At 38.6% G+C, this 25,979-nt stretch overlaps 3 protein-coding genes across 11 annotated transcripts in view; 2 read left to right on the forward strand and 1 right to left on the reverse strand.

The window, feature by feature from the left end:
- The window catches only part of LOC135471622 (E3 ubiquitin-protein ligase HUWE1-like), a 64,793-nt gene extending 59,809 nt beyond the window's left edge, over positions 1-4,984 (reverse strand). For all 4 annotated transcript variants that reach the window (XM_064750915.1, XM_064750917.1, XM_064750918.1 and 1 more), the window contains exons 1-2: positions 4,911-4,984; positions 139-239 (exon numbers count right to left, since the gene is read on the reverse strand). In XM_064750915.1, the coding sequence (XP_064606985.1) occupies positions 139-183 (45 nt within the window). In that variant the 5' untranslated portion in view covers positions 184-239; positions 4,911-4,984. The remainder of the gene's footprint in view (positions 1-138; positions 240-4,910) is intronic.
- Positions 4,985-5,129: 145 nt separating this feature from the next.
- On the forward strand, positions 5,130-7,973 carry LOC135471343 (zinc finger protein 99-like). 6 transcript variants are annotated; one of them, XM_064750543.1, is made up of 2 exons: positions 5,130-5,211; positions 6,119-7,973. In XM_064750543.1, the coding sequence occupies exon 2, from the start codon at positions 6,207-6,209 to the stop codon at positions 7,617-7,619; it is 1,413 nt and encodes a 470-aa protein (XP_064606613.1). In that variant the 5' UTR covers positions 5,130-5,211; positions 6,119-6,206; the 3' UTR covers positions 7,620-7,973. The 6 variants fall into 6 exon arrangements, with proteins under 6 accessions (XP_064606613.1, XP_064606617.1, XP_064606612.1 ...); XM_064750547.1 differs by having other exon boundaries at positions 5,146-5,175; XM_064750542.1 differs by having other exon boundaries at positions 5,152-5,611.
- A 418-nt stretch (positions 7,974-8,391) lies between these two features.
- LOC135471431 (m7GpppX diphosphatase-like) lies at positions 8,392-13,985 on the forward strand. Its single transcript, XM_064750664.1, has 4 exons — positions 8,392-9,228; positions 11,248-11,393; positions 12,090-12,314; positions 12,668-13,985. The coding sequence occupies exons 1-4, from the start codon at positions 8,859-8,861 to the stop codon at positions 12,932-12,934; spliced, it is 1,008 nt and encodes a 335-aa protein (XP_064606734.1). The 5' UTR covers positions 8,392-8,858; the 3' UTR covers positions 12,935-13,985.
- The last annotated feature ends 11,994 nt before the right edge of the window (positions 13,986-25,979 follow it).

The following is a 25,979-nucleotide window of genomic DNA, read 5'->3' on the forward strand; positions in this document are numbered from 1 at the left end:
CAGAGCCCAGAAGAAACCCAGGCCATCCGCAGATTGCTGGCAGACATTTCCATGTCAAACTGATTTTATTATTCTCAAATACTAACCTAAACTTTGAATAAAAACAACTGGCTAGTTCTTCCAGTTCTAATAGCTCACCACTTCTGTTGAAGATTTCTTCAGCTTTGTTCGATCAATCTTCATGTTGATGGTCTTTTTTCACAAATCCATAGATTATTTTTAAGGTGCCCACATGTTACCTGTGAAAGAAAATAAAAAATTATAAAATAAACTTAATTTATTCTGGCCCATTCCCTACAGCATTTCTATCCACATACTATGTACAGGATTGCCAAACCAATGGCACATCAGGGCCTGCTTTACAAAGCGACATAACATTATTTTATCGTACATTTGTCTACAATATTTTGGTGTTCACTATTACCATACCATTGTCCAATATGTGGGATTATCACAGATATACAACATCTTTGTGAAACTGGGTCCAGCTCAGGGATTCATACATCATATTTACGAATCAATATTCAATTTATAAAATTGAGTCCAAAACTCAAAGAATATTTTTAGTAAAAAAAGCTTGATTTCATATTAATTTGGATTCCAAAATCGGTATCTTCAAAGAGCATAACACACTCCTTTCTCTCTTTGCCTTTAACAACATCAATTTATTTCAAAAGGCAACCTGTGAATCATAGCAGTCACTTTTCACGTTGTTGTATTGAGAATAGGAAGTCATACATTTGCCTTGTTTTCAGTACCCAAACAGCACTAATGTTCTTGACTAAGGTAAAGCTGACACAGAAGTAAACTAAGTATTCACTAAGGCATCTTAACTCAGTAGGAATCAAAGATAAAGGAAACTAAGAAATGTATAAAAAACATATGCCAAATACCATTCCAACATGACTGACAATGTCACAGAGTAAATGCCAAATGCTTTAGAGCTCATGTTTCAACATGAACACACTACAAGGTATACCTCAAAGCATGGTATCTGTTGATGGCGAGTTTCATTTATCTTGTAGAGTACCATGAGCAAAGGGAGACTACACCTGTGATAGCACCCAATGATGAGAAAATTTGGAAATCTATTATGGTAATCTTATAACTTTTTAATTTCATTAATTCAAAATGTTAGCTTGTGTCTGACAACTACTTTTACAAAATGGTTGTTCTCAAGTCCTGGAACTGGGCTTCCACTGGTTGAAAGGGGACAGTAAAACAAAAAAAAAACAAAAAAATTAAGGCAACAGTTTCAAGACCTATTTATGACATACTTGGTCAACAATGTTATCATAAATTCAGATTGTATTGTTGTTATAGGAGATTTTAAGGACTGTTGGTGTGACTAGAATAGCAGAGAATTGGAATTATTTGAGCTAGTAACTGGAAAAAAAAATTGCTTCAAGTACTGTAATTAATGAACCCACTATATAAACTGGCAATACTGCTTCTCTAAAGCGAATAATAAAATCTGCATTACAAGAAGAGTTGATAGTGTTCTTAGTAGAAAGTATGTTTCTTCTTTCCAAGACTGCTCAGATTTATTTTGAATTTGGTCACATTTCACTTGATAACTGTAGTTTTACTTTATCTCCAAAAATAGGCATCCAACTGTATGCTGCTTAACTTTGTACCAAAGGGACAAGAGGGTCCTTATGAAATGAGCGCACTTGGGAGCCCTTGCACTGTTGAGGGGAAGTGCAGACTGGTCGCCTATAAAACAATTCACCCTGCCAGCCCATCTCTAGTCCATAAATAATTCATACACATCCAATTTTTATTTTTCTAACTTACACTAACCTTAAAATTTTTAGTTTCTGTGGCAAAATTTTCAGACTTGCTTAACTCTTGCCCAATAGACAGGATGCTGAAAGCCCCAAATGTTTTCTAGGACTAGTGGCTCTGTCAATGTGCAAAGACAAAACCAGGCATGCCAGATAATTTGTCAATGGCAACAATTCATAGATGGATCCACAGGACGTCAGATTATTTCCTGGTTCAATCTGCCCACTGTGCTTTCTCGGTTTATGGTTTTATCAGTTTATGGCTTTCACACCACTCATGCTAATCACACACTTTTTGGGCAATCTCAGGATAACTAGCTGGGCATAGGGCAAAATCCTCAAAATTATTCTGCAATTTATGTGGCTACCAAATTTTTTTCCTTCCGAAATTTAATTCATCAGTTATTGGTGCGTCACTTACACATGAAAATATAGTACCCATATCTGAAATTTGGCGTGATTTTTTTTCTCATTTTACAATAACTCGCCTTGGAATGTTTTGAGGAGCGATTTTTCACTCTTGTGAACACATGTCATGGGGGTCTTAGGTGCACTATTTTTATCTCTCCTATAACTTAGAAAAGACATGGGACGTATAAGTCATGCTATATATTCTGTACCAGTATCTGCCTGTGTGACAATCACTCTACAACATAAAAACATGTGATATATGAATTCTGAACCCTGTCTCTTTTGGTTTTCTAATACGCAGACTTATTCAGTTATAGCCACACCAATCAAACCTGGTAGAAATGAGACCAAATGAGAAATGTTCTGGCAATCATGTGACTTGGAGATTCCTGTGAGATACATCATCAGCTGTAAATAAGTACGTGGCTTACATGGTATCTCGTGCATATTTAGGGAACCCAACAACACAAACTATAAAGTGGGAAGGCATTTGCAGATAAGAGACAATATTGAAGATCATAGCCAAAATCATAACTTGTATATACTAGATGAAGCGATCGGTTTGAAATGTATGCAGTACATTACTAAATGGGTCATTTGTGACATCTTCGCCATCGGTGAGTTCTGTATGCAAAATCAGGCTTCCCTGTGTGGTAAGACCCTACAAGCACACGTCACATCACATTACAGGAGATTGTGCAGTTAGCCTGGCTTTCGTTCCCCGAGATGGAGATAGTAGTGAAAATACATGGATTTACTGTATACATTGACTGGAACCTACAATACGAAGCTGGAGAAATGCTCAGATAGGCTTGATCTTGTCTCTGAAAAAATATACCACATCAGTGCTTGTTACAATGCATTTTCGAAGCTTTGTGTCAAGGAGCAAGTTTTTCTGCTTCCAACATTGGTGATTTCATCTGAGGAGTGGGTGATGTTGACCTGCTTGGTACGCTAGTATATTGTTTAATCAGGCGTCAACTTCACTCGTTTAACTAGTTCGGTTAGGGTTAGAGTTTTTAGACAGTTTCATATTTAAATTGACCAGATTTCTCTGTTCTTGACAGCAAATGATCAAATGATTTAATATATCAGGGAAATGAATAAAATATGTTTCAACATGAAGCCAAGCAATGTTCTTTATCCACAGAGTAGGATACTGACATTTTATTTATTTCGAAACTGCCAATTTATTTGTTTCGAAACTGCCACATGGTTTATGGGGTAAGGTCGTCAAATATTGCACTGCTGGCCTATGGCCGACAAATAGCAATGGAGCGATTTACTTGAATTTACTGACATGTTCGATTCGCCCAACATCTATGTACATATACACTTAGCTGTGTTGGGCTGTGATTACATTTACTATCACAGCCCTGTTTTGTTCCATAAGCTTACCTTGAACACCTCTGTATTTCCCTTGCTGGAAATAATATACTACTGATAGGCACCAAATAATTTGTCTGTACTCATAGTCCTTTCAACTATAAATTCCAGGCAGGTGTTCAGATGTGTCAGGACTAATAAATCCACAAAAACATGCAACTAGTGGGAACTCGATAAATTCCAACTCCAACCGCCATGTTTGAATACATACTCCTCACAGCCCATACAAGGGAGATAACTACTGACATAGCTAGCAATTTGTACATCTTGTTTAATCAATTGTTTGAGAAACTTTTTTTATTCATCAATGTTGATTATGGGTTCCCTCTATGCCATTACTGGTTAGAACTGATCCTAAACAATTATCCTGTGTGCACGCCTAAAGGTCTAACTTGCCTAATAGTGGCAGTGATAATTGTATACGTGATTCACATCACTGTGAGAAGTATGCATTCAAACATGGCAGTTGGACTTAGAATTTATCGAGTTTCCACTAGTTTCATGCTTGTGTGGATTTTTTAGTGATGACACATGGAAACATCTACCTAGATTGATAGCCGAAACGACCATGACTATGGACAGAGAAATTTCTTGGTACCTCGCAGTAGTATATTGAAGTCAGCAAGGAAAGTACAGAGGTGTTCAAGGTAAACTTATGGAACAAGACAGGGCTGTGACGGTATACGTAATCACAGCCCTACAGAGCTAATAACACTATAAACCAATAATGCTATTCTTAGAACTTCCATGAATGAGGAAGCCCTATCATGCCTATGCCTACGAATATGCAATGAGCAGAGAAAGGTTAAGAGACCTGGTAACTAAAGAGTATTTATCACTAAAATCCCTTCTTGCTTACTTTAACATCTGCAAGGGCCACAACACTAAAGGCAAAAAACAGATTTCTAATCAGAAGAGAAAACACACCCAGTTTAATATAACACACGATTTACATTTATAAAATAATTTTAGGGAAGCATTGGTGTAGACCGCACGTGGCTATCGAAGGCCCAATATACGAGTACTTTTGACGGACAAACGCGTCTCTCCTCTGAAACAGAGCTATAAAACCCTTTTACCTTCAGCAGAGTCAATTTAACCATTAATGACATTGTGTGTCAGCAAAAACGACCGACTTATGTTATGTACTCCGGTCCCAAATTATATGGAAAATAGGTTGTAGTAAAATGGCGGAATTCACGAACTGTGCAGACGTGCGTCATCTTCTACTGTTGAGTTGTTGCTGATAGATGATGACTTATTGGGTGCGCCACTTCATTACTTTCAATAACTGCTTCATAAAATTTCCATAATATGAAAAAGTACCTGAGTTAACTGTTCTTTTATCCAGAGAATTTTGACCAAGTCACTCCGCAGACGGCTGCCATGTTGTGAATAATTGCCCGGATGTGTGAAAACAAGGCATTCATTGGTTGCGTTCTATGGACCTCTCCTACATTCGGGATTGCGGATGAGAATCGCATGTTGTCCGTTGAGACCGCAGAAAAATATTTTCGCATGCGCGATGTGGTTCTTGACGAAGACGGAAGTTTACAGTGATATGCATAGAATATTGTTCTTGTTATAAAATGTATATTGCACGGATGCACACATGCAACCACCTGAAGTAATTTAATCTTAAGTTGCCTTAGAAGAGACAGGGCCAGTCCGTTACTCTAGATTTTTCATTTTGGGGTATTTCCTTGGCCTTTGATATCCATTCACCCGCAGTGTGTTAGACCCACAAAGCTAGGTGACATGGCAGGTGTAAAAATCGTTATGAATGTAGACTTGACACAGTCACATTTTATACGACTAGACATCACTAATCTATGCCATGTTGTTTTCCAAGTGACATCTTAGGAATATAGGCTACTATTAAGGATGCAAGACCTAGTAATACATACATGTACAGGAGCGACGGAAGGTTACGAAATTTGAGGGCTCTGAGGCAGCGGAAGCAGTACCCCGGATCATCAGCCAGGGGCCGCCAAGGGCCCCGAAAGCCCTCACCGTCTACATTGCTGGTGACGCAATTTAGTAACACAGTGTCCTTTACTTATTAAGCATTTTTATTCAAACTGCTCAGCCGATGTCAGTTGGTCAATAAAAAAAACATGGTGGGGGGGGGGGGGGGGGGGGGGGGGGGGGGGTCAGCCCCCAGCCCCACTGTTGCAGCGCATATGATGTGCGTGTGTTTTTAGGTGTTATTTTAGACATCATTTACATAAGTTGAGACTTCCAAATGTGTACTGTATATGTATCTGACTATAAATGACAATCGAATGTTCAGTTTATCTACAGTTTCCCTTCAACCATAATCTCAGTCAAGTTGCTATATTTAGCAAAATGGATTTTTTGGACCAGGTTTCCTCCCTTTGTTGTTAAGATGACGAGAGATGTTCTACGATCTTTAAATTTCAGACTAGTCCAGACACGCTATTTTGTTGTGATTACGTGGCCTGCCATAATTGATAATCAGATTAAAATACTTATTAGATCTGTCATCTATTTTGAATTTCTCTCCTTTTCAGAGCATAAGAAGAATACTCTCTCTGAACTGAACACAGAGTGAAAACCAGAAGTCAGCTTCATCAGTCAGTTCTTGTTGCCATTAATGAAATGGAAGAGGATGTGTATTCCAGAGAGAATGAACCTGGTGCAAATAACATTATCCCAGCATGTCTAGATGACATCCCAAGAGGAACCTGTACTACCACTGACCCAATGCTGACCTGTGCTGAAGAGATTCTTCTTCCCGATATTGACCTTTACCTGGAGTGCATTGATGACCCGCAATATGTGATTCCTGAAAAACTTAACCTGGGTTCACATGCACTTATTGGTCAAAATGTGCAGTGGAAAATCTCTTTCCCTGCTGGACAGATAAGTAAACAAGACACACCTTTGCCTGGCTTCAGTTGCATTGAGTGCACAAAAGTCTTTCGTAAGGAAAACCTACTCAAGCAACACCTGATTTCAAAACATGGAAAGTCTGTCACTTTCACTTGCGACACCTGTGACTTTTCTACTAACTCTAATAGAAACCTTCTCAGGCATAGTAGACGGGTCCATCATAAAAAGACTTGTAAGGAGGCTGATGATGTGAATGAGTTAGCTGCCATCTCCTGCCCAATAAAATTATCAGAAAGTCCAACACTTTTATATCAGAATAAATTTCATGAATTAGCAAAAGCTGAAAACAAACATGGTGTAATACCTCTAGTTGTCAAGTCAGGGTACCAAGGTAATGTGACCCAAAGTTCTTCCAGCCTTTACTCTTTGGCTTTAGATTTAGATCTCCCAGCTTCAAGTGATGTAACGAACTCTTTTGAAAAACAGTATTTGGCAGATAAGTGTGAACAAACATCCAGTGTCATTCCACCATCAGTGCCTGGAGCCACAGTTAATAAGTGTAAATCATGGGCTTGCACAGACATCAGTTTTAAATGCACTGAATGTCAATTTGCATGTGTTGGAAAGGAGAAATCACTACTCCATGTGCACAAAATGCTAGTGTCTTGTGGTATTTGCAGTAAATTGTTTGTATCGATAGACAGATATTATAAACATGAAGCTTACGTCCACCATGGAGATTCCCCTAAACTAAAAGGTTGCCCATATCCGGATTGTAAGGAGGTGTTTAAACTGAACTTTGACCTGAATGACCATAAACATTCTGTTCACTCTACTACAACTTACAAATGTGATGCATCTGGCTGCAATAAATCATTCAAGTCGGCAAGACAGCTACAAAAGCACGAAGTGTTCCACACTGGCATCCATTCATGTTCGTGGAAAGGCTGTGGTAAAAGTTTTAGAGACAAGTATAATTTACAGACTCATTACTCAGCTCATGTTGGATGTAAAGCTCGACAGTGCCCCCATTGCCCATACTCCTGTGTGCAGAAGTCCTCCATGAACTGGCATATGAAGAAGAAGCATCCCGATGTTAAAGAAAGGCCATTCTGCATGCAAGATGACATTAGCTCTATCATTAAGACTGTCCATGTAGAAATTATTAAAGAAAGTTGAGTCTGTGTTTGCAAAATCACTAAAATTGCTGTATGTTGCATCTTTTATTTATTCTTATTAAAAATGCATGTTTTATCTGTCTTTGTTCTGAGCTTCTATAATGAGTGGTGTTATATTCCTTACAAGTTAACAGGGGACTCCCCATGTCATAAGGTCTATAATGATATACAAACAGTTTTTTAGCAAACATTTAGATTTGTGAGTAGCTAGGCTTTCAGTGCACAGTCTCTTGCGCAAGCACTGACAAGTTATATGATGGCATTTGAGATTTAAAATGTGAAGGATGCACACTGTATGACCGGTGTAGAAACAGGTCATGGTTGAGTGGTAAAGATGCTTGTCTTTGTATTGTTAGGACACATTAAATGTAGGCACAATGGCTGGCTCTTGATCCCCGGCTCTCAATGCTTGCGGGGCATTGATGACAATAAGCAGTGGACAGCAAACATGGGGCCGTCACACAGTCTGATATTTAAGACAACTTGCCTCCCTCCACCAAGGTGTGAATGTTTACATCATGCAAAGGGGAAAGTTCGTTTGTCAAAACTTGCCAAAGATAGGTGGTTTAACTCTGGTCACTGATTTCCTCCCCTATGATCAAAATATTACCAGATAGTGAGGTTGTGAATATTAAACAATGAAATAAATATTACTGGTGTCTGTTGCATGTAGTGCTCGCAAATTCATTTTTTTTGTGTGAAGGAATCATAAAAAAGTTCCTACGGCAGAAATTCAATATTAAACCCTCTTTTACAAAGTGTCTTGTCTGGTGTCCTTAGTTGATGAATCTTCGAGGCAGCACTAAATGTTCCGACATCCGAACAGCATTAGTTCACCAGCACTTTTCTGAAAGTGAGATCAAACTGGCTTTAATCAGATATATCTATTCCTGTGTGGCAAACTCTGTTTATCTACTAGTTATATTATGCTAAATGGATTACTGGCTAGCCTACAGTGTGATGATTATGTGCAGTTAAAATGCTCGGCTTAAAGGCTTACCCCGGCACTAAAAAAAAATATGGATTTCATGTGACAAGTAACCATCAGCCAGGCTAGCTAGATTCTTTCTTACACTGGTGATGTTGCCATTAAATTTCTTATGTCCAAAACTGCATCATGTGCACACAGTAGAAAACGTAGCTTACAAGAGTTAACAAAAGGATCTAAAATTGCAAATGTTTGCTCACTGAGGCAGCAAGGGAAGTAACTCTGTATGGCCAAACGGAAGTGACCGACAAAATGGATGCCGGCAACGATGTGCGCGGAAATTTCGAAGTGAAAGATGGAGCGTGTGAACCACCTCGGAAGATCGCTAAGCTGGACATCTCGGGAGACAACGAAGCCGACAAAGAATCTGAGGTTTCACCGAGGTGCACGTTTGAAGGATTCAAAATAGATAAAGTTCTGAATGATAATCCACAGAACAAAATTCTGTTCTTACAGGGTCGGTTTGATGGCAGTGAAAACAAAGCCGTGGTGTTGTTGGAAAAGACACCATTCTGTACAGATAATGCTAATCATTTGCTGTGTAAAGACACTAATTTGAAGGAAACGCTACAGAATGACATATATCACACTTATGACGTCTATCCGGATCCAAAATTAAACGGTAAGAACAATAAAGATACTATAATTTTACAAAACAAGGAAATGAAATTTTTGGGTAATAATTTGGTATGGTTTATCATGGAGCTACGGGTGCATATATTAGTTATATACCTCGTTGGGTTTATTGAAAGTTTTCCCTGCATAAACTGCATGAATGCTTTGCACGCCGTCTTCATAAAATTCATGTCAGTCTACCAAAAGTATTCATATCTTTAACATAGTGTTGTAACTAAATAATGCACCAGAAAAATCGGTAGTCCATGTACACGAAATGTTGATTGAAAAATGTTTGGATACTTATTTTCAATGGCTCAAGGCACCGATGGTTGTTGAGCAGCCATGAATATGTCGTATCCAAATATTTGTCAGCCAACAGTGAGTGTACTCGGACTAAAAAGTCGAATTCGCACATCCAGTGTGTATAAATTTGTAATGGTCAGCAGTAGTGTAGGCCTACCGGTAACAGCTGTTCAAGATAGTGCTACAAAAGACCCAGATTACAAACGTTTGAAGAGAATTTTATTACAAGCACCGTGTGAAAAAATAATAATGGAGTGATCCTCTCCATGTTCATGAAGTGTCACCTGTGATCAACCCAGATTTTTAAATGAAGAAAACTATAAAACATAAGAGGTGAGCCACCTGTGTCTTGATAGAGCCAGGTGGCCATAAATGATTTTCATGTTGGGTACTTCAGCTGTAATAAAATGGATTTCCTGACTGGTAGTCATCCATCACACATTTTTGGGAGTAGTGTCGCAAGGCAGTTCATAAAACTGGCATGCTTTAATAATATAACTGTTTTGAGCGGCAATAACCAATTTCATAAAGCCCAGTAGAAATATTTGGAATAATGCACTGCACTTCAAGCAATTGTACATGACCTAAGTGGATGTTGGTACCGTGAGCCACTAATTAACTAATTAATTTTTGTTTGAAGTCCATTATTGTTCCTGATTACAGTAGTTCTGTTTAAAATTATCAGTACTATACATATTAATAGCAAGTGTAGTTGATAATTTTTGAAGCCCTTTCTTCATTCATTTATCCATCTTTGATAATTTCATAAATGATAATCCATATTGAAGGATATTAGTGGCCAACAAATTTGGATTTACGTTGGTTGTTCGTATGGACCTCCTCAGCAATTGTTGTGTCGTGAACTTTTAATAGGGTGTGCGGGAAACACCATCTGGCATTTGCAAGGGCTGAATTTGTCAAAAAAAAAATGTTCTCCACACATCTGTAGCATCAGTACACTCAGTATATTCTGGGGCTAATATTAGGTTATCTTAGTACCAAATACATTTTAGTAGATCATTCATTCAAAGGGTGTTGACTTGTTTTCGTGAGTGATCCTCTCCAATCCACAAGATTATAAAATTTTTTTATAGTTTTATAGATTAATTAGGTAAAACTGTGCTGCAAAACCTAATAATGTTGTGAAGACATGATTAAATATACTATGTGACAAAACAAAAACTATACATTCACATGCACTCTTATCTTCTATCAAGGAACTTGAATGTGTATAATATGTTATATTTGGTAATGTCCAAAGGGGGAAATGTTCATTAGGGAAAATATCCTGGGGGAATTTATTAAGGTGGTTAAGATTTAAGAGCAGATTTTAATATTAGAGGAAAGTAAAGATGATACATTATCTTTTGAGTTATAAATTATTTTGGAGCTGTCAAGTGGTAGATTGACATCAATTCATTGAAAAATCTGCTTTTTACAATGAACATCTGAGAAACAGACCAACGACAGAAACTGATGCCACCAAAGGTGTAAAGTGCATTCAAGCACAGTTGTAATCAGCTGTGAAAGCTAGATCGTCTGATGATTGATCAACTACTTCTGATCTCTAATACCTGTACGTTTATGTAGGATTTTTTTGAATACCATTCTATAATGGTAGAATTCGTTTCAAATTAATATGTAAGAAAATAGCAATATCTGTTTTTATTTTATTTCTTACCAACACATTTATTTGCAAAAGGTATGTGATTTTTTTCAGCATTAAAGGCAACAGTGATCTACCCTGCCACAGATAAACATGTACAGAAGTACATAGCTCAGGATGTTCATTTGGTTGAGGAGACAGCTGAAGACTATGAAAAGATCACTCTGCCATACCTAAACCAATCACAGTTTAGTGTACAGGTGAGAAACCTTAGATTGACATAATGCTAATAGTGTGTACAATCAGTTAAGTAGAGTTAGTACAGTCATGTGAGCATTTAAGCATGGATAACATCACTGATCCTGACAATGAAAAAGATTCTACACTACTTTCAGTGACATAATAATAATTTATGACCAAAGTTTCATCTTTTACCTGTAGGCTAGTGTACTGAAGTGCATTATGCACACATTTTTCACAAAGAGAAAAGTATTTCTCTTGGTTTCATTTCTCTGACAGTTATAAGGGAATGGGGAACATATCCTGGCCAAGTGCAGTATTTGTTGTCAAACAAATGTCTGAGTTTTAGAGCTTTATGGGGTGAATCACTTCAGAACTTCAAACATTTAGCATCATGTATTACAGTATTACATAGACTCTAAATCATAGACAGCTTTGGTGACCTAATGGCTAATGACTAGGAGGGATGTCTTCAGTATGATACTTCAGTCATGGCAGCACTTTCATCAGCCTGGACTTGCCCTGCCACAAAAAGACACAGTATATGTACATGTATACACCTAAAAACTCCTCATCGTCATGTGACAGAAGAATTGTTAAGTATGATGTTAAATATATAAAGTTTAGAAATTCACATACACTCTTATCTTTTTGGTCGTTTGTTGAAGATAATTTTGCCATTTTCTGTATTATAATCATGTGGGCTAATTATACAGTGGGTGTATAACATTCTGGAGAAGAAGAAGGAATCTGAGAGGATCTTGTATGAGGACTGCGATCCAGAGACAGGCTTTATTCTTATACCTGACATGAAATGGGACCTTAAGGATACAAGTCGGTTATATCTGTCCGCGATTGTGCAGCATCGTGCCTTAAAGTCTCTGCGGGATCTTGGCCCAGAGCATTTGCCTCTCTTGAAGAATATTTTGATGAGCGGACAGGTGAGTACATTATTGTTTACTCTTTGCCATCATAGATAATCTTACCTTGTAGGTTTATGGACAGTCACAGAAATGTTTTCATGAAGCTTTATTAATGAAGACTCACCTAAACATTGTTCTTTTTTACTTCTCCATTGAGCAGTCCAAGTAGATAGTAAATTATGTACAGTGATACTCACATTCATCTTGATGTCTTGGTTGTTTTACACTTTATTGTCTTTTGAAATTATTTATTAACATGGGGGCAGTAGATTATAATGAATGGCATTTGTGTTAAATGGTGTAATATCCTGAACATCTCCATAATATATGGCCTAGTTTTCTAACTGAATGCTGACTTCATTGTATTTTAGAAAGCAATCCAGGATAAATATGGAGTTCCACCAAGCAAACTGAGGATATACTTCCACTACCAGCCTTCTTACTACCATTTGCATGTACATTTTACCCATGTAAAACTGGAAGCACCTGGCTCAGGTGTTGAGCGGGCACATCTTCTTACAGATGTTATCAATAATATTAAGCTGCTACCTGATTACTACAAACTTAAACCACTTATGTTTACTGTAAAAGAGAATGATCCTCTGTACAACAGATTTAAAGAAGCAGGAAAGCTTTGATTCTGGATAAGAGGTAATCTTATTACCCTAATTATATTGCGTACAAGAATTTGCGAAGTATAAATACCCTATTTCTGCTAAAATTTGGGACGCACATTTTAGCTAATATATATGTAATTCTAGCAGGAATATATTTCTTTTTTCTCACATGGTTAGACCTAATGAACAACAAACTCATATCTTTACTTTTCAAAAAGGCTGGTAAAGAAATGTAATATTCTGCTTTCAACAGTACTAATATTTGTCCCGAATTTTAGAAGAATTGGGGTAGTTCCTGTTAGCCTCACTCTATGGATAATGTGTCACACATGTTTTGGATACAGAAGGTCAGTAATGGGTATGGAGATTTTTAACAAACTTTATGTATGTTTAAGTATGAAAGTGAATGATGGTTCAGATTATTGAATACACTGGTTGTATAGGTCGCTCTACATCTTACATCTTCACAGCTCATGTTTAATGTGAAGATGATTATAAATTTGATAACAGTGCTTTTTAATTAAGATTGAACATTGATCTAGATGAGTCTTGAACAATGGTTAATACGTGTCACAGAACTCCAAAGTCAACAAATACTGGTATAAGCCCAGGAAATCACATAAAAGGATATGACATGGCGAATCAGTTTTTTTGAGGGGGGGGGGTGTTGTGTTTTTGTTTCTTATTTTAAGAAAGGATGAATGATTTCTTTCGTGAAAGTTATATATTGCACCCCTGCCCCACGAAATAAAACTACCGTAATAAAGATAGATTGTTCTCTTTGGGATATTCGTCTTCATTAAATCAACCCAGACATTACGTATATCGATGCGAAGGGTCTGACTTTATAAACTGAAGGTGGTGCACACTCAATGAAAATACATATGTCTGGATATTCACATTTCACTCCTGTTTGTGGATGTTATATTTTGTTATTCTAGAAGGTAGATGCCATAGAGTATTGTGTTGTATTGAAGATCAAAAGTTGAACCAGGTGCACAATGTCTCTTCAGGAGCTGAGGAGCGTGACATCCTCAGATAATATCCGAAACGTTTATTTATCACATGGTCAGCTGGTTGTGTGCGACTCAATGATGTCGCGTGTCCTCGTCCTGTTCCACCTGAATAGGCCATGGCTTTACATCAAGGTGATTATCAAGCCCAATATCTATAGTTTTGATAGCGTTACATGGCTTTTGACCATGCCTGCAGGCGTGTTTGTGAAATATTGTTAAATAGGCCAAAGGGGATGGAACACAAAGCGACCACGTAAATAAATTAACAGGGCGGAATTAATCAGTTTCAGATCTGGCATAGCCCATCTGTGGATCGTCTTAGTACATGAATAACAGGAATGGACAGTGGATATATATATATATATATATATATATATATATATATATATATATATATATATATATTGTGAGTTGTCTTGGTGCATATAAAGCGGATTGAAGATCAAAAGTTGAGCCTTGTTGATCAAGATCAGAGATCAAAGTACCGTAAAATGTGCTGTTCCGTGTGGGTTATGCAAAAAGCTCGAATCTACTTGACATTGACGACTGCGTCGTTATTTGTATGGTTCAACAAACAAAGCAGTTTTTGATTGAGTTTCAGTTTAATTAAATTTAAAAGAAAAGAAAAAAAGCGTTGACTATGCCATGACCACTGACCAAGCTCCTGCTACAAGCAAGGCTCGCCAGCGAATTTTTGGATTACTTCGTCTTGAGACAACAATTTAAGTGGCTAACGACGTGGGAAAATAGTCAATGACTTGCAGAAGGTCGGTGCATGGGTTAACCCGGGCTCTCGAAATTTCCTTTACCCATAAAACGTACCGATGTCGTATAAGTGAAAAACTCAGTCGTTTAGCAACAATCATATTAACAAATAAATCTTAACAAAGCCGCTATAATGCGGTAAGATTTGTTGCATGCATCAAATCTTCGAATAGAAACATTATTAGTTTCAGTGGATTTCAGTTGAAAGGTACAAACCGTATAGGCCTTGCCTGTCTATATTGATAAGACTACATATCCAGGGCAGATCATGAACGGTTCCACTGAACAACTCTGTAGATTGTTATCGCGATAAAAGAACCATGTATAAATACTACCGAATAAGACCATCTTGAATTAACGACAGTATTGACATTAAAAAAAATATATCGTTAACTTCTATACTCAAAAAGCATCCATAACACACATGTAAAAAAAAATTTATTGCTCAGATTTTACAGAAACATCGCTGGCCCATTGGCGCTCTGCGCTGCGCCTTGAGGTCACTTGTTTGAATGCAACACCTGCTGTTTTAAGTTAAGATGATTGTTAGGTGACGATGTGGTCTTTGGTTTACTCGGAGCACTCCGGTTTCTTCCATCCACAAACCTGGCCGCCATGATGCAAGTGAAAAACTCTTCTGAATGACGTGGAACACAAGTCAGTCTATAAAACCTGAAATACTGTAACTTGCAACAAATTGGTAATTGCTGGTGTGATTATTGGTCTGGGTTGTACAGCTGGTGAAATGCTGCCATGAACAGCTTTGTGGCTGTGAATAGAATGCCTGGATCTACGAAGAATGGCATATGTAGGGCGAAGTTTACCTTGCCCTACATGGGACTCTATTTGCTGACTATCGTGAAAAACATGGAAGAGAGTCCCACCAAACATACTGTGACGTTCAAACGAGTGACCAAAATGGATACGTAATACTGTGTGATCTTATAGCTGCACCACAGAGATATAAGAAATAGTGTGCAGTTCTTAAAAATAACTATAGGTAATAGGCTTTTAGCATATGTTTTTATGCATACGAACTATACTACGAAGCACGTATCTCGTGTTTTGTATGGTTAAACCTGCAAATCAGTGATTACAGAGGTCGCTATAGGTTTTCACCTCGTTTGTTGATCTTTCGCACCTATTTTCGTTACACTTTCAGATTTTTAGTTGAGACTGCGTATATGTTTTGTCCACGGTGATATAGGATAAGTTCCAGCTTGCTGATGGTTTATGAATTTTTTTTTTTCAAATTATGCTGTTTTGGGCGTGTTTTGAGTCTCGGTTTCATTTAATATATGCTTCACATCTTTTGATGTTATGCTTGACGTATTGGTATTTCACTGAAAGTTGGAGAACAACTTCATTATAGTATCACACAGGACAAAGTGAGGTTGCTAATTTATGAATTGATAACAGAAACCACTCTGTATAGGGGCCTACGTATTCATATAGTTGGAAGTTACGCTGTATTTAGCCTATGGAAGTTTCCATACTTTGCTATTAAAGGATTAATGTCCAGACTGGTCATTTATTCATAATTAGCTACCCCTGTATATATTGTTAAATTGAGTGTAATAAAATACTGGACAAAAGTACAGTGATCTGAGCAGTATGGCATTAAAATAACCAGGTAATTAGGTTGGGTTGACGCATTTTTCTGCCAACACTCTGTATCCTCCGCCGAATGAAGGCCAACCTTTACGAGCTGTCAGAGCTTCGCCATTTTATTTTGATTTAACTCAGAGTTAAAAAGCCACGCAAGTGACAACAAGCATATCGAATTTCTGCACGAAATGCTTTGGTCTTCTGTAAATTGTTGTAAAAACAGGTCGTCGAAGAACCCTGGAAGTAGTTTTTTCAAGTTTCCAGACGATTTGGACCTCAGGAAATCGTGGATTCACGCCACAAGACGGAATGGTTTTATACCCACCATGGCTTTATACAGCCAAATCTTTACCGGGCTGACAGGGGTTGGGATTGGAAATCCTGGCGGGCAGCTCAATTTTAACAGCATGGAGGAAGAATCAGGCTTTAAATACATGTAAACTCAGGTGGTAGTGCTTGGTGAGTTTTAAACAAAACGGGAGTTCATTCGTCATTGGTTTGATCAATCTTCTGTATGCCCGTAAAGTGAAAGAAAAGTGGATAAAATGGATGTCGCTTTCCCACTGGCTGTGTCACTCCTGTGGACCAATGAATGAACAAACTGTGAACTGTGTGCAACAACGCAATGGCTGATTGAAAGCTACGCTATGCTAGCGGTGTCTGACCGATGACATTAGACGATTAAACCCGAAAACAATCCCAAAGTAATCGTGTTGCTCAATTTCTCAATCAAGGAATAATGACAGGTTGAAATACTGGTTGTTGATTAAATCACTCATCAAAGGTACGAAAACAAGTGCCATCTCGTTGAATACTGGTTGAGAGTAGGTACAAAAGCAATCTTACGTAGTGATAATCCATCACCCATTGTTTTAATGTCCGTGTTATCCAGATTACGACGATTAGCGACACCGCAGGACACAAAAAGAGAACTGAGGGTGAAGCAATTATCACTTGCAGAGAGTCAGCAGAGTCTATCTTGTCAGATACGTGCTTTGCGTCGTCAGTGGTACAAGGATGTTAGGACGCATGACAAAGCACAATTCTTTGATTATACAATACCGAAGATGAGTTATATATATGTGGAATTATAAATTACGCCGAATGCCAAAAAGGTGGTTAAAATGAAAGTTAAAGGGGAGAGAACTCCGACTGATTGCGGCATGTTGATGGCTATGTTGTCAGGGATTATCGTCTCGTCGATATCGTGTAAGATCTGCAACACATGCCAACAATAAATTAAGACAATGTAGGGACACCAAGGGAAAGTGTAATTTTTTACCTGAATATGTACCGGGTTCATATATTTCTCATGGAAATAATGTTTTCACCTTAATGGCACCGTGGACCTGCAATTAGTATTTTATTCCTTGCAACATTGATACTTTTTTCACTTTAATAATCTATTTGAATAAACACCCTCCAGATGTTGCAAATGTTCAAAGTAGCATGCATTTTTATACATTAAACAACTTGTAGAAAAATCAAAATTATAGTTGACTTACTTGTAGGGCATATTTGTTCTCCACATTTATAACGCGCAGGCCTGTATGAATTTTCCCCAGAATACTGTATACTACTTGTAGCGCTCAATACAGTATTATTTGTACAAGTAAACAGAAATTCAAAGCGTACATGTGACCACATTGTGATATACAAAACTACAGCTTATAGAAAACAAAGGCAGAGCAGCGACGACAGTGTGATGATGGTTGGTAAATGGTCACACGTAACCGGTGAAATACGGCATCTTTATCTCATTTAGAGTTTGAGACCAACCAGTGCAACGCTATAAGATTTGTGTTGACAATCATTTATGAATAACTATTTATACCCCCACTATGCTTATCATGTTAGTACATGGATTTAGTGGTTTGGTTATGGGTTTTGCCTTCGAATCTTTGGGTCACATGCGCCTTCCTCTCTAAACGAAGGCACTACAAGAAATACAGTATAATATTGAAATTGTATACGAATGTCTGTATAGGCGCATAGAACCAAGGTTATAAAGATGTCAGTATATTGTAGGAGCGCATCTGGTTGTTCTAGTTCTTTACGCACACACCGGAAGGTAATGTGGTCTTCCCTATAATGCTGATCGTTAACCGACTTTTGGAAGCTGATACCCAGAAGGCAAACGGATTAACCCGAGGTAAACTTCCTGATTTTTTAGATGAAAATGGTGATTAATACAGAAATCAAAAATGAGGAATATGGGAGCTGTGTGGTCCACAGCCAATTCTACCAGAATATGCATTCTTCTCTTATAGGTTCAGTGTGTTTATAGGGTGCAACTCAAATGCTGTTAAATATGTATACGAATTTACTTGACACTGACGACTGCATCGTTATTTGCATGGTTCAATAAACAAAGCAGTTTTTGATTGCGTTTCAAATTGATTAAATTCAGAAGAAAAACTTTCAGCAATTCGGGGCGCATGGCTTCTTTAGTTTCAAGGCTTCAAGCGAGAAGACACACCTGCCTTTGTAGAACAGATATGTAATGGCATCGCTACCTCAGTCAGGATCTTAATCGGGATCTGCCTAAAGCAGCGACTCGTAAATAGTAGAGAAGGGAGTGGGACGTGGCCGAGTAGTTAGGTTACTTGCCTTTAATACACGAGAGTTCGTGATGGTTTAAAGTAATTTATAGATTCCCTCGTTCCCACTGTTCAATGGGCCTTGGGGACAACAAGGGTCGGCGACGCTCTTGTGGTTGGTTGCGCAGTCTGTAGCTGTCTTTGACCTCTGTCTTCTACAAAATATCTGTTCGTCACGCGTGGGAAAGTTCGTCATTAACTTACCAGTTTCTGCCACCTGCAAAACTAACCGCCGTAGGATAAGTGAAAAATTCTTGAGTATGGGGTTGATAGACAACCAATACAAGACAAACAATAAATAAATAAATTTCAGAAGAAAAGATAGCTGTATCTCTCTATGTGATTATTACGAATGTCAAATGACGACATTGGAGTTTAGACAGAATAGACTTGGGGAACATCTGAGCTGAGTATGAGTTTCAATCGTAGGCATAATCGTCGCTCTAAATCACATGTAGCCGTTGACCATTGACGCGGCGTAGTTCTCGAATCACGTTTGCCCTGGACCGCCTAGGGCTTTACGTCAGATCAGTTTGTCAGATAAGCAGTGAAGGCGGCACAGCCGTTAGAATAAATAAATATTTTTCATGTGTAGAACAACCTTCTATCGTTAGTCACCATCACTAAAATACACTTTCAATATTACTATTGCAAATTTTACCACCATTGGTTATATTATAATATAACATCGTTGGACTTGTAGTTAAACTCTCAACTGCCTCTCTTCGGACGTGTGACAGTTCATACAGAGTTTGCTGCAAATACTGCTGAGCAACCAGGACGTCTTGGGCAAGGGAAGTAGTTTAATTTGCCAGTGAGAAAGATAGCATCATATGTATCGTGTTGTTTATTTGCTCAATCTCCATTTAATAGGGTAACGTAAAGGAAATACATAATTATGAGCTCATTTGTTTGTTTCGAAAGAAATTTTGAATCTAACGGAAAATATTTTCTTTTCGAGATCTTACTATTCAGTATGGAGTGAGACACTGATTCACTCCCAAGAATATGAAACTTGCAACAATTGTAAATCTCGTCCAGATGGCTAGGCGCTTCAATAATAACCAAGAAGAGTTCGCCGAAAACATGGTGTGAACCCCCCGGTATAGAACCAAATCTGGAACGAAACATAGGCATAAGGACTCATGATTTATGATATACTGCATTGAAGGGTTGTTGTAGGGTGGGAGGGGGTGTAGACGCCCGTAGTGTAATAAAACCCCGTAATGCAATACACACTACACTGTGTGCAGCATTATAGCATAATGGGTAGCTACTCATGGTGTAATAATTATTACATTACGGGTAGCATTACCAGTGCATTCTGACCATAATGCAGTATGTGTTGCACTATGGGTAGGAGTGACCAAGGCTTTTTCCTGAGCTATGAATCGTGTCTTCCATAATGTAATCCGTGCATCCGTGCTGACGTGGGATATCTGCTCAGATCTCTTGTTTGTATCTTTCCCGTCATCTTACCACGAAGGGCCCACTGTGAAGTTTCGAAACGGATTTGTTTCTATATAAAGAACAACTTACATTTCCAGTCAACCATCTTTATTCTCATTACGTACATCTTATCATGTAACTTAAATTTTTAAATTTGGCAGACACAAAATCTTACCAAAATCAACCAGTCTGGACTGGGCCCAGGTACATTTGGGCAATTTTCAATTGCGTACTAACAAACCAGGGGCAGGCTCGCGGATATCTATAGTAAAATATTTCCTATTATTCCTGTGTAAAAGTATATGGTAGGGGATAACTGCACATAGCCTGGACAAAAACGCTGCCCTTCGCCGGATACCACACAAACTGATGCCAAGCCGCTGTCTACTCAGCGACTTGTTGCGACCATAAGACATCACTGGTTAAGGGTTTGTCGAGGACAATCAAATTCGATTACGTTATCTGCGTAATCCTTTTACGCCTGCAACGTCAACCAGTAACACATTGTTTAGGGATCGCGTAACTGCCTAGACCATACGAAACCGCTAGCACGCTGTCCATCTTCGTCCATGTTGGGTCTTTTCTGACACAGGTAAACCGTAATGAACATCTGCGCTGGGCACAATTCACCTTCGCTGGAACCAGAGACAATGAAATAGGGTTGCGTTCACGAATCACGGTTTACGCTGTCATTTGCCGACAAAAGGGTGCGAGCGTAGCGCTGGACCAGTCAACGTCGCGCCCATTGCTGCGTAAAGGAAGTTGATCGATTTCGTGGCGGTAGCAGAATGGATTGTTGAGCTTTCTGTGGGAACGTGCGCTCACTTAATTCGTGGGAACCTCAATGTAGCGGGATATCATGACCAGGTCCTTGCCCCGGATCGGGTACTGTTCATGGCTGCTTATGTTCCAGGCCTCCAATTCCAAAATGACAATGCGACACCACACACAGCCGTTGACACGAAATTTAATGCAAAATGCTGGTATTGACGCCATTGAGTGGCCATCGAGTTCACCTAACCTCAGTCCCATCGAACTTCGTCCCTTGAGGCTTCAACTCCAGAATGTTCCAGAACTGGTACCATGTTGGTACAGCAATGGCGTAGGTTGACGAATGCTGTGTTCGTGTTCGTTAGGTAGTCAATGAGACAACATTGCGTTGCTGTTGTGAATGCGAGAGGTAGTTTACACGGTACTGAATAAGCTCCACTGCAGCTGGTTAGTCCCTGTGAAATTCAAAAGTGACCCCACCATGCTACCAAGTGCACCGTAATGTCTAGTCATTTGTTACTGTACGCTCATTACGTCCAGAAACCAGATTTATCCACCAGAAAATTGCTTGTGTAACTGTTGCTTGTGAAACTGTAGGACTACAGAGTGAAAACTGTACTCGAATCTAAGACGAGGCATGATGGTGGGTTTCAATTGGAGAGGCCGGTGCCTGGAGTGAAGGATTAATATTATGGTACTGTATCTATTGTACAGGCTACATCTCAATGGGCATCTGTGGCTTAGTGAAGATTTTCACCTTTCACCTGAAAATGCGGAGAGACTGACAATACCGACATTGATGTTTTATGTAATCAACGTCCAAGGAGATTAGTCTACACATACAACCACCAAGATATCATAGGGTTAGTTCCGTAAATCACTATCATTTGACAATGCGAACAGAATATAGTATTTCCAATATTCAGACGAACGTCATATTCATTTAACCCAGTAAATTCAAGGGTTAAAATTTAGGTACCACAAACTGTTTGCCAGGGTTCATCAGACCGATTTTGGTAAACTGGGTTCTGTCTAGAACTCTTTAAGAGGACTATGCATATATAGTAGTTCATGCGTGTGATGATGTGGCAAGTCAACTGCTGAACCAAGAACACTGATTTAATTAAGAAATACAACGTGTCCGGCTCCTTGCGCTGCCGTGACATCCACTGTGTAAAATATATTGCGCACGAAACTACAGGAATGGATAGGCGAAATGATAATGGGAACGGATCTGTAGGTTACTGTCCTGGCCTCTGTTTTACAGATGACAATCTATGTTAATTGCGTTAATGCTACTAAGTGACATCTTTTCTCACGACGAAGACCATGAATAAGAAATGGGTTAGGCATTGAACACGTGTCCTAAAATTCATTTAAACCGACAAAAGCTATGAATAAATTGCTGTCTTAGAATCAGTGAATACACTCATTTGAAAGTTAATGGCCCTCTAGTATAAAACTTGTCTAAAGCATAGTCGTGAGTAAAAACTGATAATATGAGTTGAATTAGAAGTTTGGTTCAAAAGCTTTTTTTTGGACCATTAAATTTGACCATTTACTTTTATCTCTAATAAATAAGTAACATTATATACGATATTCCTCACTTTTCTTTACGTGAAATAACATCTTGCCCACATAGTTTTAATACTGTCAGAAGAAAAACGCCTGAGGGTTGTCCAAATGATAGATACCATAAGCACCACACAAAACTGATCAAACCATCAGTGAGAGTGTAATGACTGGTATATAGACACACTTAAGGGATAAATCATGACTACATAAGGGTATAACACCGCCGAAGCGGTGTTTGTTTGTAACCCGATACCGCTGAACCTTGTTTTGTACCGAGTCAAATCCCTAGAATGCGCAACACAAATTGTGCCTTACTGTCTCTCATAGTTTTCTCGCTCTCTGGCGCACATCTTTTGAGAATATCCAAGCATAGGGATACATGGTCATGTTTTTGTTTCTTTATCTTTTAATATTGTGCGATATGGTACGTCTTTTTTCAGTATCAGGTCAATGCTGTGGCGACACTATTGTCCAATTTAACTGTGACAAGCAGCTCAGCCAGTCACTGTGTCTGCCACATTCTTGACATCCTATCTTTTAACATCGACCTTTCCCTTAATGAGAGGCCTAAGTGCAAGAAGACATTGACTTTTTACGAGATGTCGCGGCTGTTGTGAATTTTCGCTTGTTTCCTTTTCGAAGAATGTATCGTGATCTCAGAAGCCCACTTCTTTTTTTTTTCCTGGAAGGCTACATATTCATTGTAAAGCCTTTCAATGTGACCTTAATATACCACTCATAAGCCACAAGGGGTCTCTGGGCGTCTCAAATAGCAGATAAAAAGAAGACATTCAGTGATGCTTAGCAAAGGCCAATCCGATACATATATATATATTGAACATTTAGGATGTATCGCTTTCTTGTTGCTATCTCAATGTTAAACAAGGAATTAAGTAAATAATGATTGGTTGTTCTGTATAAAAGCCGCATTTCGAATCTGTTGTAACAGTCTATGTTTCTGATTCCGAACGCAACGGCTACCTGTGTGAAGGAAAATGACCGAGCGATGCTTGCTCTGGTTTCACCCATCACACATCTCAATAATTAGTTTTCGAAAAGATGCCCGGGAGAGGGTCCCACGGCTGTATATGGCGGGAGACTCTGGCCAACGCTAACCAGATTATGACGCTTCAGGTAACAGGTGTCCGTCTTGTCATGTTGAATAAATAGGAGGCTGATGATCCTACACCTACACAGGCGAGCATATCCTCTGTTCTGAGTAGTCGGCTATAACATTATAGGAATATTTTGAACTATTACTTTTAATATGTCGGCGTGTGGGTTTAAATGTAAATCCATTTGTGTATAGGCAATACCTGTTGTAATGCCCCCCTTGGGACATACAATTCTAAAAGAAGAGATCTGAATGGCAAAGGACTATTTTCAGGAATCAGTTCATCTATACCGTGTGAACCTGTGACTGTTTGGCAGCACTTAATTATCCGTAGGTGTTTCCTTGTCATGGGAAAGAAACACTTCACGTAATAACAACATTCTGTCGGGTGGTAAGCAAAGTCATTAAAAATGAGAGTGCCACGGGTGGCGTGGGTAGGGAGGTGTGGGTGTGGAAGGTAGTTGGCTCTGTATTATTCACTTAGTGATTGATTTATTTATTTATATTCATTTACATTATTCACCATTGTATTATGCGTACAGTGTCATAATTTATGTGCTATGGATCGACAGTGGGTCAGCTAAATTCACGAATATCAGCAGGGACGTTTAGATGCTTCATTTAATCAAGGAATGCGTTAACAACCTAGGGGGTTCAGGAGACTAGTAACAGAGGCTATAAATAACTGTCACCATAAACATCATGTACAAAAAAGGGTAAAAGTATTCATATTGCGATGTGCCACCGATAATACACCCACCTGTGATCTTCATCACTTCTCTTATTCTTAAATGGCTTGCAGCAAATTGATTTGATCACGACTCCTTAATCAGAGCCATATCATATTTCATTTCATCATTCGCATGCAATTTGTTGTGCCAACAGCATAATATAGGTAAGCAGACGAACATCAGTCCACAAGGTGACAGTGGCTCAACCACCATGTTCTGCAAAGCTGGATCACGTGACCAGCCGCTTAAAAGGTGTTTTTTCCTGAACCAGCCCAAATCTCCAGGGAGGCCACGCTATTAACCTTAACGCCGGGGCTCTGTTGACCGAGTAATCCAATAAATAAAATGTCGGCTTTGCTTCTTTGGCCTCCTTAACATGAAGCTCAGTTATACACTCTTCAAAGCTGTCACCGGTGTGATTACCTCTTGCCCTGGCTGACAGACGCCAGCGCATCACACGAGGTCATTACGTTACGCTTTGCCCCAGCGGCTTTATATCGGTAGTAAACCACTTTTAGCGCAAAGATTCTTATCAAGCTCTTACGTCAGCTGTGTTATAGTTACCGACACTTGTTGTTTAACGATAGACAAGCCAATTTATACCCCTGTCCATAGCTATGATCATTCCAGTTTAAGAACAGTATTGCAGAGCGTTTATTATAATGTATAACTGTCCAGCGCGTGAAATTCTTATTTAGCTATGCTACATTGCTTTTAAGTGCATGGAAATACTTAACTGTATTATCATTATTAGGGATAACACTTTCTGAATATATGACGATACTACTGTTAGGTAATTCAGAGGTAAAACATGCAAAGCAAATATATTAGAGGCATGTCAGCGTAAATGCATTTGTGTCGCATTACCGAGCGCAAGGACATTCAAAGCATAAAACAGTTCCATATAAGAACAAATAGGCCTCCGCAAACTCATTCACGCTTAAAACGACTAGTACTGCTAGTATATGAAATTTAATCCGCTTAGCGAAGAAGTGGACAAAATAGTGACAAAGAAGATAGTTCATTCCAGACTGAACACATATATCAGACTTTATGGCTTTAGTTGCGATCACATCGTCCGATATATCATTTTATGGTTGCTTTTGATGAAAACCATAAATTTAATCGAAAAATGACCATGGTTTGAACAGAAATCTACTTTAGCCCTAACTGAACATATCTAACAACTATATTGTCCCTATACCTCATGCAGTCTGGCGTCTATTGCAAGCCTATTGGGATTGGTTGCCATAGAAACCAGAAAATTGATGGAAATGACCAGTTTAAATTGGAATCTAGCTTAACCTCAACTGAACATATATACTAAATTTGAAGATCATACCTAATGTATTTTGCCTTCTGTTGTGAGAACGTTGCCTAAATTTACATTTCAGAGGTGATTGCTAGAAAAACCAGATACTTAATTCAAATTACCAT

The sequence above is a fragment of the Liolophura sinensis genome, chromosome 7 (assembly GCF_032854445.1).
Source record: "Liolophura sinensis isolate JHLJ2023 chromosome 7, CUHK_Ljap_v2, whole genome shotgun sequence".
In the NCBI taxonomy this organism is placed as follows: Eukaryota; Metazoa; Mollusca; class Polyplacophora; order Chitonida; family Chitonidae; genus Liolophura; species Liolophura sinensis.

Excerpts from the sequence above, each read along its gene's own strand:
- LOC135471343 (XM_064750543.1), top strand. The coding sequence starts at position 6,207 with ATGGAAGAGGATGTGTATTCCAGAGAGAATGAACCTGGTGCAAATAAC.
- LOC135471431 (XM_064750664.1), top strand. The coding sequence starts at position 8,859 with ATGGATGCCGGCAACGATGTGCGCGGAAATTTCGAAGTGAAAGATGGA. Across the intron at positions 11,394-12,089 it reads AATCACAGTTTAGTGTACAG|TGGGTGTATAACATTCTGGA; the intron begins GTGAGAAACCTT and ends CTAATTATACAG. Across the intron at positions 12,315-12,667 it reads ATATTTTGATGAGCGGACAG|AAAGCAATCCAGGATAAATA; the intron begins GTGAGTACATTA and ends ATTGTATTTTAG.